Source organism: Dendropsophus ebraccatus, chromosome 2 (assembly GCF_027789765.1).
Source record: "Dendropsophus ebraccatus isolate aDenEbr1 chromosome 2, aDenEbr1.pat, whole genome shotgun sequence".
NCBI classification, from domain to species: Eukaryota; Metazoa; Chordata; class Amphibia; order Anura; family Hylidae; genus Dendropsophus; species Dendropsophus ebraccatus.
Window position 1 is genome coordinate 126,080,232 of NC_091455.1, and position 15,732 is coordinate 126,095,963.

The 15,732-nt window shown below is 42.2% G+C and overlaps 1 protein-coding gene across 2 annotated transcripts in view; it reads right to left on the minus strand.

The window, feature by feature from the left end:
* The window catches only part of MOCOS (molybdenum cofactor sulfurase), a 256,930-nt gene that overhangs the window by 22,333 nt on the left and 218,865 nt on the right, over positions 1-15,732 (minus strand). For both annotated transcript variants that reach the window (XM_069958248.1, XM_069958247.1), the window contains exons 9-10: positions 8,601-8,763; positions 1,027-1,108 (exon numbers count right to left, since the gene is read on the minus strand). In XM_069958248.1, the coding sequence (XP_069814349.1) occupies positions 1,027-1,108; positions 8,601-8,763 (245 nt within the window). The remainder of the gene's footprint in view (positions 1-1,026; positions 1,109-8,600; positions 8,764-15,732) is intronic.

Consider the following 15,732-nt stretch of genomic DNA (forward strand, 5'->3'; position numbering starts at 1 on the left):
AACAATCCAACACATGTGCAGTGTTCAGACAAGTAAAAATTAGGAGAAATGCTGCCTGGGGGAATTCCTAATGATGAGGAGGGCGGGTATGAGGGACTAAGAGGCGGTGAAAGGTAAGGGCTGCAATTTTAAAAGTTGTTTTTTAGGACAATAACTGCATCACCTGCCGAACAGACCCCCAAGACAGATCTTGGATTTAAAAACAACTATTCAAAGGTACAAGCAGTTGGGGGGGGGACAGATTGTGGGTACAGAGTCACTTTAAGACCTAGATCGCACTTTGACTCCGCTCCCTGGTGTTGCCCAAAGTCAGACAAGTTTGCTAACACAGCAGGTCAACATTCGCTCCTTGTTACAGGAAAAACAAACCATAAAAGTTACGTGGAATTTTAAAGGCTCTGAATGCAGCAATTTCTATAATTTTTTTTAGGTCTCCTAATTATTGAATGATACATTAAAAATGATTTATTAAAGTGTTTGTTTTGTCCCCCCAAAAGTTATACAAATCATCAATATACACTTATTACGGGAATTGCACATAAAGTGTTTTTTTTTCCTGCGCTTACTACTGCATCAAGGCTTCATTTCCTGGATAAAATGGTGATGTCCTGACCTGATTCCCAGAGTTGTGCGGGCTGTGACTGCTGGAGAGGATGATGGCAGAGGGATGCTCAGTGTCCCTCCAGTGCCCTGTGTCCCTCAGTGTCCCTCTGCCATCATCCTCTCCAGCAGCCACAGCCCGCACAGCTCTGAGAGTTGGGTTGTGACCATTTTATCCAGGAAGGGAAGCCTTGATGCAGTAGTAAGTGCAGGGAAAAAAGCACTTTATAAGCATTTCCCGTAATCAGTGTTTATTGGTGATTTGTATAACTTTTTTTTTTTTTTTTGGGGGGGGGGGGGCAATACAATACTTTAATAAAAAAATTTGCTGGACTTCTCCTTTAAATTTATCATTTTCAAACTATATGGAATATGTGAATCTTATGCTATATAGCAGAAATAACCAAGATCTCACAGTTGTCTTACCGATCTCCACAAACTTTGTTTTGACATATTTGAGCTGTCATGTTGCTCTCATCATGCAGAGGTACCTCAATGGATGACATACCTTAAACAAAAGAGAAATGAGGTTACCAATGTATAAAACAGATAAAAGGAGGTAAACTGCAAGAATACTGGCATTTATCTCCAGTCAATGTTCTAAGACTCCAAGTTGGGATAAAACACTGACTTGAAGGAAAAGCCAACTTCCCAAGGTGGTGTGTTAAAAAATAGCATATCCTTTCTTTAAAAAAAAAAAAAAAAAAAAAGCAAATAATAACAATAAAGGTGTCCTATTTGTAGAAAAAAAAAATCTGTGACCAGTAGGTGGCACCAAATGTTAATAAAATGAGTCAGAGCAGAAGACATAATGCTTGCTTCTGCTGAACAAAGCTACTGGATTCATCATAGGGCACCCCTGCTGATTTTCACAACAGGAGATCTCCTGTGAATATGTTTTCAGTTATTAGGTGTAGTTTTCCTTTAAAACACACCAAACAAGCTAGGACAGATTTTTATTTATACAGTTTTAAAGAAAGCACAGAATGCCTTCTAGAGCTTTTCTCTGGAGTCTCTAAGAATGTAGAAATATGCTGTGTATGATTAATTAGCACCTAAATGCACACAAAATACTAACAAAGAAAAAGTGTTTACCCGCCATGTTGTTCTAATTCACACACTTATCAATGCCATCAATGAAATTAAGGAGATCTGCCTTGCTTGTGATTAGGTTGCATCTGTTCAAGTAGATCAAATGAACTATGAAAAAAATAATGAAGGGTGCAATTCTTAGCTTGCTTTCCTTCAGTTTTGAAATTACTATGTTAAATAAAGACATATTCTCATTTGGGGAGTTACAATCTGTCTATCTGAACGTCGTGGATCCACTGAACCGTCACTAGCAATGGCACAAACCTCTCCAGGGAGCAGTGTCTAAGGGGCCGCTGGTTTTCATCAGAGCCCACCGCAAGGCGGTATGGGCTTGCTGCGGCAGGAGACCCCCAGGTCGCTACCCCTGGCTTGGTCGCTAGTGACGGCAGACGAGTCGTGGCAGGAGCAGTAGGCAGGAGATAGTGCTGGCAGTGGTCTGTAGGCGTAATCGCAGGTGGCAGACAGTACTCAGGAACAATAGGAAGGCCGCGGACAGGAACTAGGGACTGGGTAGCGAACAGGAACAAGGAACAAGGACTGAGGTCAGGAACAACAGGGAGCTGGGCCAAACGCTATGGGAAGCATGTAGAGGCTCCAACACGAGGGACAGGGCATGCTGGGATTTATAGGGAGTGATTGGTGCAAACCTCCAATTAGGGGCGGACTGGCCCTTTAAATCTGAGACAGCCGGAACCCGCGCCCTAGGAGGCGGGGACGCGCGCGCCGGCCGGTACAGACGGAGACAGGAGCTGTAAATACATAAATAGGATGCTATGAGCCAGGTGTGTCAACATATTTGCCCGTATGATTTGGGCTGGATTGACATGTACTGTTTTGATATATATAGTTAGAAAAAACGACCAGTGGATGTACAGAGCACAGAAAAAGGTACAAATCCGTCCATTGTAATTTTTGCTGTATACATGCCACTCCTAGTTTTGGCTAAAAATACCAGCCAACATACTGATGAAAATACTATGTACAAACTCATCCTTACCCAGTGCAAAATAAAATGCACACAATGAAGTAATTAAAGGGACATAAAAAGAAATATTCAGTCAATGCTGTGCAGAGCCTAACAAGCATCATACCAAATACTGGTAATTATAAGTGTGCAGTTAGGTTACTTCCTATGTGGATTAGAAACCCATCCTCTGCCAGCTCGAGGATCTCGGTGGCGTGATCCTTTTTTTGGTGCCATTCTTTGGCCGTGCATCAGCTGTATGCACTGGGGACAGGCCTGCTGTCCCCCAGTGTGACCATATCCTCTCCCCTCTGTAACATGGCTCCATTGATTCTAAAAGAGTTGCGTCACAGAGGGATTTGGTGTCCCACTAGGGGTGTTACTATTATCCACACCCTTCGTAAAAGTCTGTACTTGTGGTCTTATTGCAGCTAAAGTGTTACTAAAGATGACCACTAGATGTCGCTGTATTGTATAACTGAAGTATGGAAGCGGCATGGCTGAAGTGTCTGAAAGGGTTATTGTATTTGTGTATACCAGATTCTGTGGACCAGTAGGTTCTCTTCTTTATTCTAGCCTCATCTCTTATCACCTCTTCCCTCTTTGCTCTTCTATTGCACTCTTTCCACCCAACCACAGGGCATCTCACACGCTGGTTAGGAAGTTAGTCCCTTGGGTGAGGGTGGAGTATTAATGGAGATTCTGATGAGAAAGGACGCAGCTCAGATAGCTCTTCACACTGATCCCTGCATAATGCAGTGCTAAATCCCTCAGGAGATGACTAGCCAACAGATCATCTTAACTCGCGCCGTGGACTAGAAGTTACTACAGTGCAGGACAGTATCCATTCAAGAGCCAAAGAGCTAGCTGATCCGGGTGGAGCAAAGTTACTGGAAAGTCTATAATCTCCATCTCACAGCGCGAGTGTTAGTCAGAGAACCCTCAGCACTCTGCTGATCCCAGGTAACAAGGTCTGGGACCTATGTCACCCATCAATACGGTTCCGCCAAAGCTAGTGGGCATAAGGTGGTGTGAAGACTATAGGAAAAGGTCAATACATTGGCACAGGTTGTCTCTTCTTCTTCTACAAGTATTCTTCTACACACTTTAACATCCCGCCAGAGCACATTACTACTTGGGTTGAGACTCTCACGGCACCCTTTTTTCTACTACACTACCTCAGTACAACTCTATCAACTCCACTACATCCTACTCCGCACTTATTACACAGATCTGGTGGTTCTATGTTCAAGTATTTAGTGGAACTGTATCAAGTGTATATCAAGATCCATTGTATTCCTTGCTGCACATTTACAAGTAGTAAAACCACGTCAACGTTATCAACTGAGTCTGTGATTATTCAGTACCACCTGCACAGTGCCTACACCGTAACCTTGGGACATCTCCCCTTTCTGTGGGTGGCGGGTCCTACTAGTATTCGGGAGGGTTGTTACACCGCTCTGGCCACCTGTGACTACACTATCTGAAGGGACCCGGCAGCAACCCGACAGGACACCGACCACAGGGGAAAAGGTACAACCGGTCTTACACTTTAAAACAGGCGTGCCATCACACCTGTGTGCCCACAGGCACTGGCGTCACGTGACTAAACCTCTAAGGTCCGGTTGTATCTCGGCCATCCACCACAGTAGTGGTGTCACACTTCCATCAAGCAAGTGACCGGCCATCATCCGGGGGCTCACCACACATAGAGCCAGTCTGCTACTGTAAAAAAAATGGTACATTCGCTTTAACATAATAACTAGGTCAAGTATAAGATTGAGGAAAATGGGAAAATAAAATAGCAGTTAAGGGCTCTATTACACCAGGTGATTATAATCAATAATATAATTATTGGCCATATTTGGCAGATTACCAGCCTCTCCGGCTGATTGTTGTCTTTCAGCATGTTGAATCAAAAAGATGACAACAGTGATGGTCTGCTGCCCGTCACTCTGTGCAATAGGAGCGCTGATGGCAGACTTTCACTGACTTCAATGGGCCACCTAGACGATCTTAGGATTGCCAAGGCAGCCCCTCCTGCAGCTCCCTGATCAGTGACCTGACAGGACGGCACTCGCTTTCTCCTCACATTGTGCTATGTAATGCAGCCTTAAAGCGTAACTGTCATTTCAGGGTACTTTTTTTGAAAACAATAAATATCTATAGTACAAGCGATTTTAAGAAACTCTGTAATAGGTTTTATGTACCAAAAGAGTTTCCTCCTGAACTGAAAAAGCTGTTTTTCTAGCTTCCCCATGACTTATAAAGAAGAAGGATTTCTCTGTCCATCATGTGTCTATCGAAGGGGAGGGGCTGAGAGGAGTGAGTGAGCACGGAGCAGCCCCGCACAGTACAACACCCTGCAATCTTCTCTCAGCAAGCACTGACATTTCTGACCCCTGAATCCAGCGTTTTGGTGCCCAGACAGCCTACAAACAGCTGACCTTCATGTCTCCTCTTCCTGCTCCCTCACCTCCCTTCTTCATAGGGATATAATGGAGACAGCAGAACCCGTCTTCACTGGCTTCTCTGTAATGAAGACGGCTTTGAGAATGCACAGATAAGAAGTGGTGGTGGTGTTGGTGGTGAATTGCTTTTTGAGTACAGAAATAGGCTTTTTTGCCTAATAAAACCTATTATAGAGTTTCTTAAAATAGTTTATACTACTGATTTCTGAAAAAAAAAAAAAAAAAAAAGACAGTTACGCTGTAACCTCTTAAGGACGCATGACGTATGTGTCCGCAAGAGGTGTTCAGAGCTCTTACCTTCGGCTATTACCTTCTGCACCTCTTCCCTAGTGGTGGAGATCGCCCCCCCCCCCCCCCCCCCGGGATGTTGTCCCGGAGGAGCGATCTCCGTGCCGATCTCATTGATCTTTGCTGTATAAGTATACAGCAAAGATCTCAATGAGAGATCAGTATACTTATACTAGAAGTCCCCCATGGGTGCTTCTAGTATAAGTGTAAAAAAAAAGTGTTCTCATTAGTAGAAAGCCCCCTCCCCTATATAAGTCAGAATCACCCCCCTTTTCCCATGTTTTAAATAAAAGTAAATAGATAAATAAATAAACATGTTTGGTATCGCCGCGTGTGTAATCACCCGAACTATTAATTAATCACATTCCTGATCTCGCACGGTAAATGGCGTAAGCGCCAAAAAATCCCAAAGTGCTAAATTGCGCATTTTTGGTCGCATCAAATCCCGAAAAAAAATTATAAAAAGTGATCAAAAAGTCGTATATACGCAATCAAGGTACCAATAGAAAGAACACATTATGGCGCAAAAAATGACACCCCACACAGCCCCATAGAACAAAGGATAAAAGAGTTATAAGTATGGGAATGGAGCCATTTTAAGGAACATGTATTTGTTAACAATGGTTTGAATTTTTTACAGGCCATCAGATAAAAGAAAAGTTTTCCATGTTATATATCGTTTCGTAACAACTTGAGGAACATGAATAACAAGTCAGTTTTACCCCAGGGCGAATGGTGTAAAAACAAATACCCCCCAAATAAAAGAAATGCGTTTTTTTTGTTAAATTTTACCACACTTTGAATTTTTTCCTGGTTTCGCAGTGTACTTTATGCAAAAATTCAGCCTGTCATTGCAAAGTACAATTAGTGACGCAAAAAATAAGGGCTCATGCGGGTTTCTAGGTGGAAAAATGCAAGTGCTGTGGCCTTTTAAACACAAGGAGGAAAAAACAAAAAGGCAAAAACGAAAAGTGGCTCCGTCCTTAAGAGGTTAAAGGGGCACTCCAGCTAAAAGCGTTTTCCCAGTAATTTAAACACAATAATTGAAACATATAACTTTGTAATATGCTTCAATCACCTATCTGCCCCCCTTCCCTATCTTTTCCCTTTTAACCTCCCACCAGTAGCCATTCTTATGGTCCTATTTCACGGCCGAGGAGGGCCCGATCAACAATGTAAACAAGCGCCGATCTTCTAGATCGCCGCTCGTTTACTGGGCCTATTCCACGGCCCGATGATCGTTGAGCGAGGGCTGCAGGGACATCGTTACCGATGTCCTTGCAGCCCTTGCAGCATACATTACCTGTCAGGTCTTCTGCTCCGCTCTGTCCTCCTCCCTGGGTCCGGCGGGCTCTAGCTTTAGAATGGCCTGTCAGCTGACAGGCCACTCAGCCAATCACAGGCCGCTGGGGTTCCAGCCTGTGATTGGCTGAGCGCTCCGTCAGCTGACAGGCCATTCTGAAGCCAGAGCGCCGGACCCGGGGAGGAAGACGGAGCGGAGCAGAAGACCTGACAGGTAATGTATGCTGCTGCTTCTCAAATCGCCCGCCATGCACCGCTATTCAACCATAGTGATGAGCGGTGGGGGAACGATGATTTTAGGCTGGCCCTAAATGAACGATCAGCCGATGACACGATCATCGGCTGATCGTTCTTTCTATTTCACAGAACGATAATTGGCCGAATTGGGCCGAATTGGGCCAATTATCGTTACTGTGGAATAGGGCCCTTACCTAATGACTGTTGACCCCAGGCTGCTCTGTGGAAGCCATTTTGTGACAATGACATAATCTGCATAGGCACAGCTTCCTGGTTTGGGTGTTCCTATGATGTCCTTTGTCTTCTGCGATGTCTAATTGACTCTGTAAACTGTTAGATGGCTTACAGCTTGCTCAGCCAATCAGAGCTGAGCAAATAGAGTCATCTGACAAAGGGAGGCTGGCTTAACAGGGCTTAGACCCGCCTCCCTATAGATGATGTCATTGTCACAATATGGCTTCCACAGAGCAGCCTGGGATCAAAAGTCATTAGGTAAGGATGAGTTTACTTCACTCCCTGAGGGGGGAAAAGATAGGGAAGAGGGGAAGATAGGTGATCGAAGCATATTACAAAGTTATATAACTTTGTAATGTGTTTCAATTACTGGGAAAAAGCTTTTCACTGGAGTAACCCTTTAAGGCTGCAGAGAATCAGAGCCACAGATTTGGCAGTTAGACAAGTGCACACTGCCTGCCTATGCATCACCACTCCTGTCCTCAGTTTGTGTGTAGTATTGCAGCTCAGTTCCACTAAAGTCAATAGAGCTAAATTGTAATAAAATACACAGGCTGAGGACAGGAGTGACTTTATTTTTGAATGATGCTTTATATATGCTGGTATATAGAAAATGTTCCCAATAAATAGTAGCCGGAATAGACATTTGAACTTATTACAGTCTAAAGCCACTTTGACTATTAAACTGATGACCTGGGCCTAAATGACAGAAATAATGTTAGTAATGTTGTACCCTAATCAGCTTAATGATGGGACATATTGTTTCAACTACATAAAATTGCTGAGGGGCGGTTGACCATTGCATATGTTTGATCTCTGAGATCAGGGGTGGGGAACATCTGTCCCATGGGCATATAAGACCTGCAAGATCCTTTGGTCGTATCCCCAGTCACAGCCTGCCCGTCGTGTACACCACACATCACATTTCTGTGCTGCACGTACATTGGCTCTCCAACCTGAACCCATCCACCAGGTTCATGCTTCACTTATTGACCATTGTCACCAGCTGTCCCATCCATGTGTGCAGTAGGGCAGAAGTGACACAGTCATCCCAGTCAACCTCAGTATCCAGAGCCAAACTACTAAGCCAGCAGGGCCAACTGGGAAGTAGCACCACCAGTCAAAAAGTCAATGAGTCTGCCCCCACCATCATAAATTACAACGCCCACCAGGCATTAATTAAATGCTTCATGTTAGTAGTTGTAATCCAAAGTTATGGCTCACAATTGATGCCATAAATATCCAAATGCCCTGGGCTGAAAGACTTACAGAAACCGTAGACTTGCAATCTGCAACAGCACAATATGAGAAATATAAAAGCTTGTTTCTTCTATCGAGGAGAGTGTCATACTATCCATTGTGATAGACAAATGCTAATTGAGAAACACTGGCAGTTGAAATAAACTTGTTACCTTTTGCCTGAATAATCATAGTATCTTTCATCATATCAATTGATGGACAGATAAGACACAGTCTTGGCTCTTGCTTCTGACTTAAGCAAACTCCATTTTCATTAACAATCATCCAGTTCCGATCAAAAAGGAGACCCTGCTCTGCCACCGGCCACTGGAAGACCTGACAAAAGGCAGAGAAAGCTTAACAAGGGTTAAAATGGATATTTATGGCATACAATAAAGTACAATGCATAGTTTAATTCACTGTGCTATAGATATTACTAGTTTACCACTCTAACATTTGGCAAACTGTTTTTAAAGGGGTTTCTAGTTTTATATAGATTAGCTGTGATTAGCAGCATTTAAACAGTTGTAAGCGATGTCAGTGGTGAGAGCTAAAGGCAGGCTGTAATATAAAATCACCGATTAAATGGATTAATGCAATAAATGCAATAAATATTAATTGTCCATAATACAAGTTATTTAGGGAAACTAAAAGTGTAAAGAAAAATAAACAAATCAACCCATTTTTCAAATAAAAAATGCAAACAAATAAAAAAACATAATTGGTATTATGGTTTACAATATAAGGCTATGTTCACACTACGCAAGTTTCGTAATAATCACAGCCATTGTAACAACGCCCGTGATTACTACAGACGTTACGTAGTGCTGCCTTCTAAGGAATCCCAGCCAGAGTGTATACACATAGTATACACTACAGCGGGGATCCCTAGCGGCGCCGCAACAAACTGACATGTCAGTTTTCTGCAGCCACTATTCACTGAATTTGGCCGCATGTTCCATTGTGTGCAGCGGGAATTCGGATGCGGATGCGCATGGATGCGCCTGCATCCGAATTCAGTGGCAGTGGAGATAATCCAGCCGGACAATACTTAGTATGCCAGTGCACACCGTATATAGGCTGAATAATAGTCATAACACTCGACTCAAAGTTCAAGCTCATTATGCCATCTTTTATTTATTCAGGCAAATTTAAGTTAACAATCCTTTCATACAGTGTTAGTATACCTTATCACAGGGACGTTTCGGTCATTTAGACCTTTGTCAACCAGATATCTGTAGGCAGTAACCAAAACAAATCTATAAATTACATAGGGCTGGTAGTTCTGGTTGACTGGTTGTTATCTATTATAGAAAAAATGAAGGTACAATTGGTCCTGCAGAAAAAAAAAACTTATATGAGTCTGTAGATGTAAAAAGGAACAAGTAACTGCTCTTAGCAGATAAAGAGCAAAAAACAAAAATGCTGAACCCAAATCCAAAGGTAAGAGCTCCATTTGTTGCTTGAATCCTCTGTTTTCCAGTGGGCTGATGGCAGCCACTCTTGGAGTCTGCAAGATTTTATTAAGTAGGTATATGGTAAAAAAAAAGAAGATATACTACTAATTCAAATAAGACATATAAATCTACGTTATAAAAAGGTCTGTTAGGCCACAGCGTTATGTGAATTTAACTGTTTTGCAGTTTGACAAATTTTGTTATCTATAATTTACCTTAGTACACCCCATTCCCTCCCTTCCCTACATTTTACCATCCCATTCCCTTCCCATTCTCTTGCTTTAAAATTCTTCTTAAATAAATAAAACATATATTTGAAAGACATATAAATCTACACACCAAAACAAAATCAATAATAGATGAAAAAGATAATCAAATTAAGTCATTTTGCTGCTATGCATTATCCACATGATGCTTAAATATTCCACATACCTGCAAAAAGTCAGCTTGTGGCAAATTTATACTGGTAAGAATGTTCTTTTTTTACTTTGTAAGGGCTGGTCTACAAATCTACAGCTTACTTTTTTATTATTAAATTAAATTTTAGTAATAAAAGTTGTCTCTTGTGTCCTCAAATCTCTATCACCAGATGGGTCACATAGTACATATATTTAAAGCATGCACTCATGATTGCGGTCATTCATCATTTGTTCTCGCTATTCAGTTTCACAGCGTTCAATTTAGAATATGATCTGTTATTTGGAAAACTATCTTTTATATGTAGGCGATTTGTCACTGCCCTGGTATTGCCCTCAATTTCCAATTTACTGGAAAAGGGTGACCTGAGCAAGTAGGTTTCGTGGAAAATGTTCCACTATTATTGACATTCATTTATTCAATCCACACAGCTGTGCTGGGTAGTATTTGATGCCAGGTCAGTGAACAGGCCATACACCTATTTCATCACGCATTATTTAGCAAAGTCACTGCTAAGGTGTGCATATCATTAACTTATCCCCAAAAAAGCAATTAAAATCTTCAAAGAAGGGCATTTCACACTGTTCAACAGTATTTAAATGTCATATTTCTGCTGCAAATCTATTTTTAATGATAACATTTCTTTGTAATGTAAATTATACACTTCTTAATTATAACATGTTAATCAAATCAGTGCTCACTTACCGAGTGCACTATATCACTGGACTATACAATCACTTGTCTATTATTACATGGGCGGAAAGGAGGACATGAATATTTAAATCATTGCTTTTTAGAATTTAACTTGAAGTACAAAGCTTTTAAAAAAGATGTGCAAACATCCCTTACAAAGTCACATGAAAACTAGTAAGCCTAGGGGCGGACATTCTTTTCAGAAACACATATGAACACCACTGAAAACTTCAGGCTATGTGTGATAATAAGTAGAGATGAGCGCAACCCGAGCATGCCCAGGTCCCATCACTCTGCATTTGAATCCCAGTGGCTGATGAAGGTTGACAGAAGGTTATGAAAATCAAGCTATGAAAGGGAAGCTCAAGGGGATCTAGCTGTGGCTTGCAGATCATAGGGTGGGAATGCATTACTGTAGAGGACAGCCTATTAACCTCTTAAGGACCGGGCCTAAAATGGCCTTAAGAACCGAGGAAAATTTTATGAATATGACCTGTGGCACTTTATTCATTAATAACTTGGGAGTGTTTTTACCTATTTTACCAATTGGCTTTTGGAACCTGGATTTGACTGGAATGGATTTCAAGGGCCATGTCGCATATACAAAACTCCCATACAGCCAAAACAGTTGAAACCCCCAACAAGTGACCCCATTCTGGAAAATAAACCCCTCAAGGAATCTAACAAGGGGTGCAGTGATCATATGGACCCCACTGGTGACGGCCACGAATGTGAAACAATGTGACGTGAAAGTGAAAATTTTCATTTTTTCACTTTCACGGCACAACTGGGGCCATTATCAAGGGGTCCATATCCTCACTGCACACCTTGTTAGCTTCCTTGAGGGGTGTAGTTTCCAGAATGGGGTCACTTGTGGGAGGGTTTTTCACTGTCTTGGCAGCACGAGGGCTTTGTAAATGCGACATGGCGTTCATCATCCATTCTGGCTAAATCCAGCCTCCAAAATCCAAATGGAGCTCCTTTACTTCGGAGGCTTGCCCTGCACACACATTTCGCTTTATGTCCACATGTGGGGTATTTATGGACTTGGGGAAATTGCTGTACACATATTGTGTCTTTTTTTTCTCTTTTAACCCCTTGTGAAAATGAAAAATTCAAGGCTAGACCAACATTATAATGTAAAAAGTTTAATATTTCATTTTCCCGCCACATAGTTCCACATTTGTGCCCGTCACCAGTGGGGTCCATATGCTTACTACACCCCTTGTTACACTTCTTGTGGGGTGTAGTTTCCATAATGGGGTCACTTGTGAAGCGGTTTAAACTGTCTTGGCAACACAGGAGCCTTTTAAATACAACATGGTCCTCGAAATTTATTCCAGCCAAATCTAGCCTCCAAAAGCCAAATGGCGCTCCTTCCCTTTGGAGGCTTACCCTGCTTCCGCATGGCGCTTTATGTCCACTTGTGGGGTATTTGGGGTATTGTGGGGAAATGGCTCTACACATTTTGTGTTTTTTTTTTATCTTTAACCCCTTGTGAAAATGAAAAAAAATAAAAAGCAAAACAAGAGTCCGCAGAGCCTCGGTTGCGATAGCCAGATATCTCTAGCCTGTTGCCACGGGGTGCCTCCAAGATGGACCACACTTCCCTGATAAATAGCCCCTTAAGTCCCACTCGTTTGCGAGTATTGGAACATAAAAATGGAAACAACAGGGTGGCCTCTTTTTGTCAACGTCTAACTCAAGGTGCAAGCATTGCGATCATGACAAGGGCTTGCCAAGGCAGGCTTCCATCCACAGACAGCCATTTCGTGGTATTTGCCCCTCGTCAGTGTGGAGCAGGATTCTGGCTGGTTGGAGCAATGACAAATCAATCAACAAAACACAGTAGTCACTGAACTCAAGGAGATCAGTGAAAAAATTCCAATGAAGTACTCAATCAAGAGTCTCCACTGATGCCCCCCAAAAATTTTAATATGCAAAACAAGAGTCCGTGGAGCCCCGGTTGCGAGTCTCAAAAGACGGGATAGCCAGATATCTCTAGCCTGTTGCCACGGGGTGCCTCCATGATGGGGAGAGCACCACACTACCTTGATAGATAGCCCCTTAAGTCCCACTCGGTTGCGAGTATTGAAACATAAAAAGGGAAACAACAGGGTGGCCCCTTTTTCTCAACGTCTAACTCAAGGTGTGAGTATTGCGATCATGACAAGGGCTTGCCAAGGCAGGCATCCATCCACAGAGAGCCATTTCGGGGGCACCCCGTGGCAACAGGCTAGAGATATCTGGCTATCCCGTCTTTTGAGACTTGCAACCGAGGCTCCACGGACTCTTGTTTTGTATATTTAAATTTTTGGGGGGCATCAGTGGAGACTCTTGATTGAGTACTTCATTGGAATTTTTTCACTGATCTCCTTGAGTTCAGTGATTACTGTATTTTGTTGGTTGAAAATGAAAAAATCAAGACAAGATCAATGATTTAGTGTAAAAATTTAAAATTCTTACACTAAATGTTAGTTTAGCCTTGATTTTTTTTCCATTTCCGCAAGAGGTTAAAAAAGGAAATGAATGTAAAAGATGTAGGGTAATTTCCCTTGACTACGAAAATACCCCACATGTGGACACAGGGCAAGCCACCAAAGGGACAAAGCGCCATTTAGAGTCTGGAATGGAGGATGGAGGCCATGTCGCAATTACAAAGCCCCTGTGCTGCCAGGACAGTAGAAACCCCCCACAAGTGACCCCATTCTGGAAAGTACACCCCTCAAGGAATCTAACAAGGGGTGCAGTGAGCATATAAACCCCACTGATGACGGACACATATGTAGAACATGTGGTGTGAAAATAAAAAATACCATTTTCTCATTTTCACTGCACAAATGTGTCCGTCACCAGCGGGCCATATCCCCGCTGCAACACCTTGTTAGATTCCTTATGGGGTTTAGTTTCCAGAATGAGGTCACTTGAGGGGGTTTTCTACTGTCCTGGCAGCACAGAGACTTTGTAATTGCATCATGGAAAGCCTCTAATGGGAATAGGGGCCATGCCTATTTAGTTGGGGAAAAAGGACAATTTTTATTTATTTGGGGGTAATAGGCCAATTATTAGTTTATAAGGTTGAAAAGGACGGAAGTCCATCAAATTCAACCTGTGTTGATCCAGAGGAAGGCAAAAAACCCTTGTAAGGCAGACGACAGTAGCCTCATCACTGGGAAAAAATTCCTTCCCGACTCCATAATGGCGATCAGAATAATCCCCGGATCAACGTGACCCCTGAAATAGGAATAAGGGACAGAATTTAGAAAATGTAGATCTCCTATGACGTGTGGTACGCCTTGAAGCGATCCTGTATGTAGAGGCTAGGGTGATCAGGACAGGTGTCACACTGGAAAATGGTGTCCTTCCTGACCCCCCTGTTACGGCACACTCTGCACTTCTGCGGGCGGGCGCGTCTCCACCCGTGTCACAGACTCCATTTTAATGAATGGGTGGATTACGCCCTCCGTCTAAAGAATGAACGGAGATGGCCTGCTATACATTATATATACGTATATACGTACATTATATATATGTAAATGTATGCCCGTTTGTGTTAAGGCACAGGCTTCGGGGGTGTACATTTACGCCTGCAGTCGTTAAGGGGTTAAAAGCTATGGGGAATATGGGGAGAGAGGTTAAAGGTGATGAGTTTCCAATAAAATATGACTGAGCAGCAACATAAGCTAAATCAAAAGTCCACAAAGACTACACATTTACATATTATTTATACTTAATTTCCTATATACTATTTGAAATAGATGTGGCCCACTAGACACATGTGTGTGGAAATCAACTGTATGAAATTAAAATATGTTATGCTGCAGGCCATTTCATCATGTAACATGTAAATTAAGTTTCTGAATTGAAATGTTTTTCTTCAATGCCAATATAACTCTAATTGTTAAAAAGCAAAAAATAAAGTGAATTTAATTGTATCCAATCCATTATCCAATAAGACTACAAAGTTTGTACACAGGTTAATATAGGGAACTAGTAATGTTTTAAAAGCCTCCATAGGATGCCATGTTATGGTTGGGAAAGCCACCTTACCAGTGTTGCAGGATATGAGAGGGGGCACTTTAAACACTACCATCCAACATGTTTCATTAATGTGACGTTATCAAGGAGAACAGAGGCATAACTAAACTCATTAGGGTGCGTTCACACCTACAGGATCTGCAGCAGATTTGATGCTGTGTTCAGTTATTTAAATTAAATCTGCGGCAGAAAATCAGCTGAAGATCGTGTAGGTGTGAACGCACCATAAATGAGGATACTAGTTTATACAACTCTATTTGGCATGTTACAACCCTAGACTGCCTATCAGTATCATCCCTCAATCACAAGTATTTACAACCACAAATGGACAGGTAAAATCACAGATGTTGTACCCACCCAACAAGTTTCTAAAAATAAAAAGATAATGGATCACCTAAGAATCAACAATTTGATGGATCCAAACCAGTATGGCTTTACCGCAGGCCGATCATGTCAGACTAATCTTATTGATTTCTTTGGTTATGTCACATAAGTGCTGGATGAAGGTGGTGCTGTGGATATTGCCTATCTGGACTTCAGCAAAACCTTTGATACAGTTCCCCATAAAGAGCTGATAGAGAAGTTAGAGAAAATTGGACTTAATCCCTGGATAGTTCAGTGGATTTGTGGTTGGCTGAAGGATAGATATCAGAGGGTTGTTGTTCATGATGTATACACCGAGCAGACACTGGTTACAAGT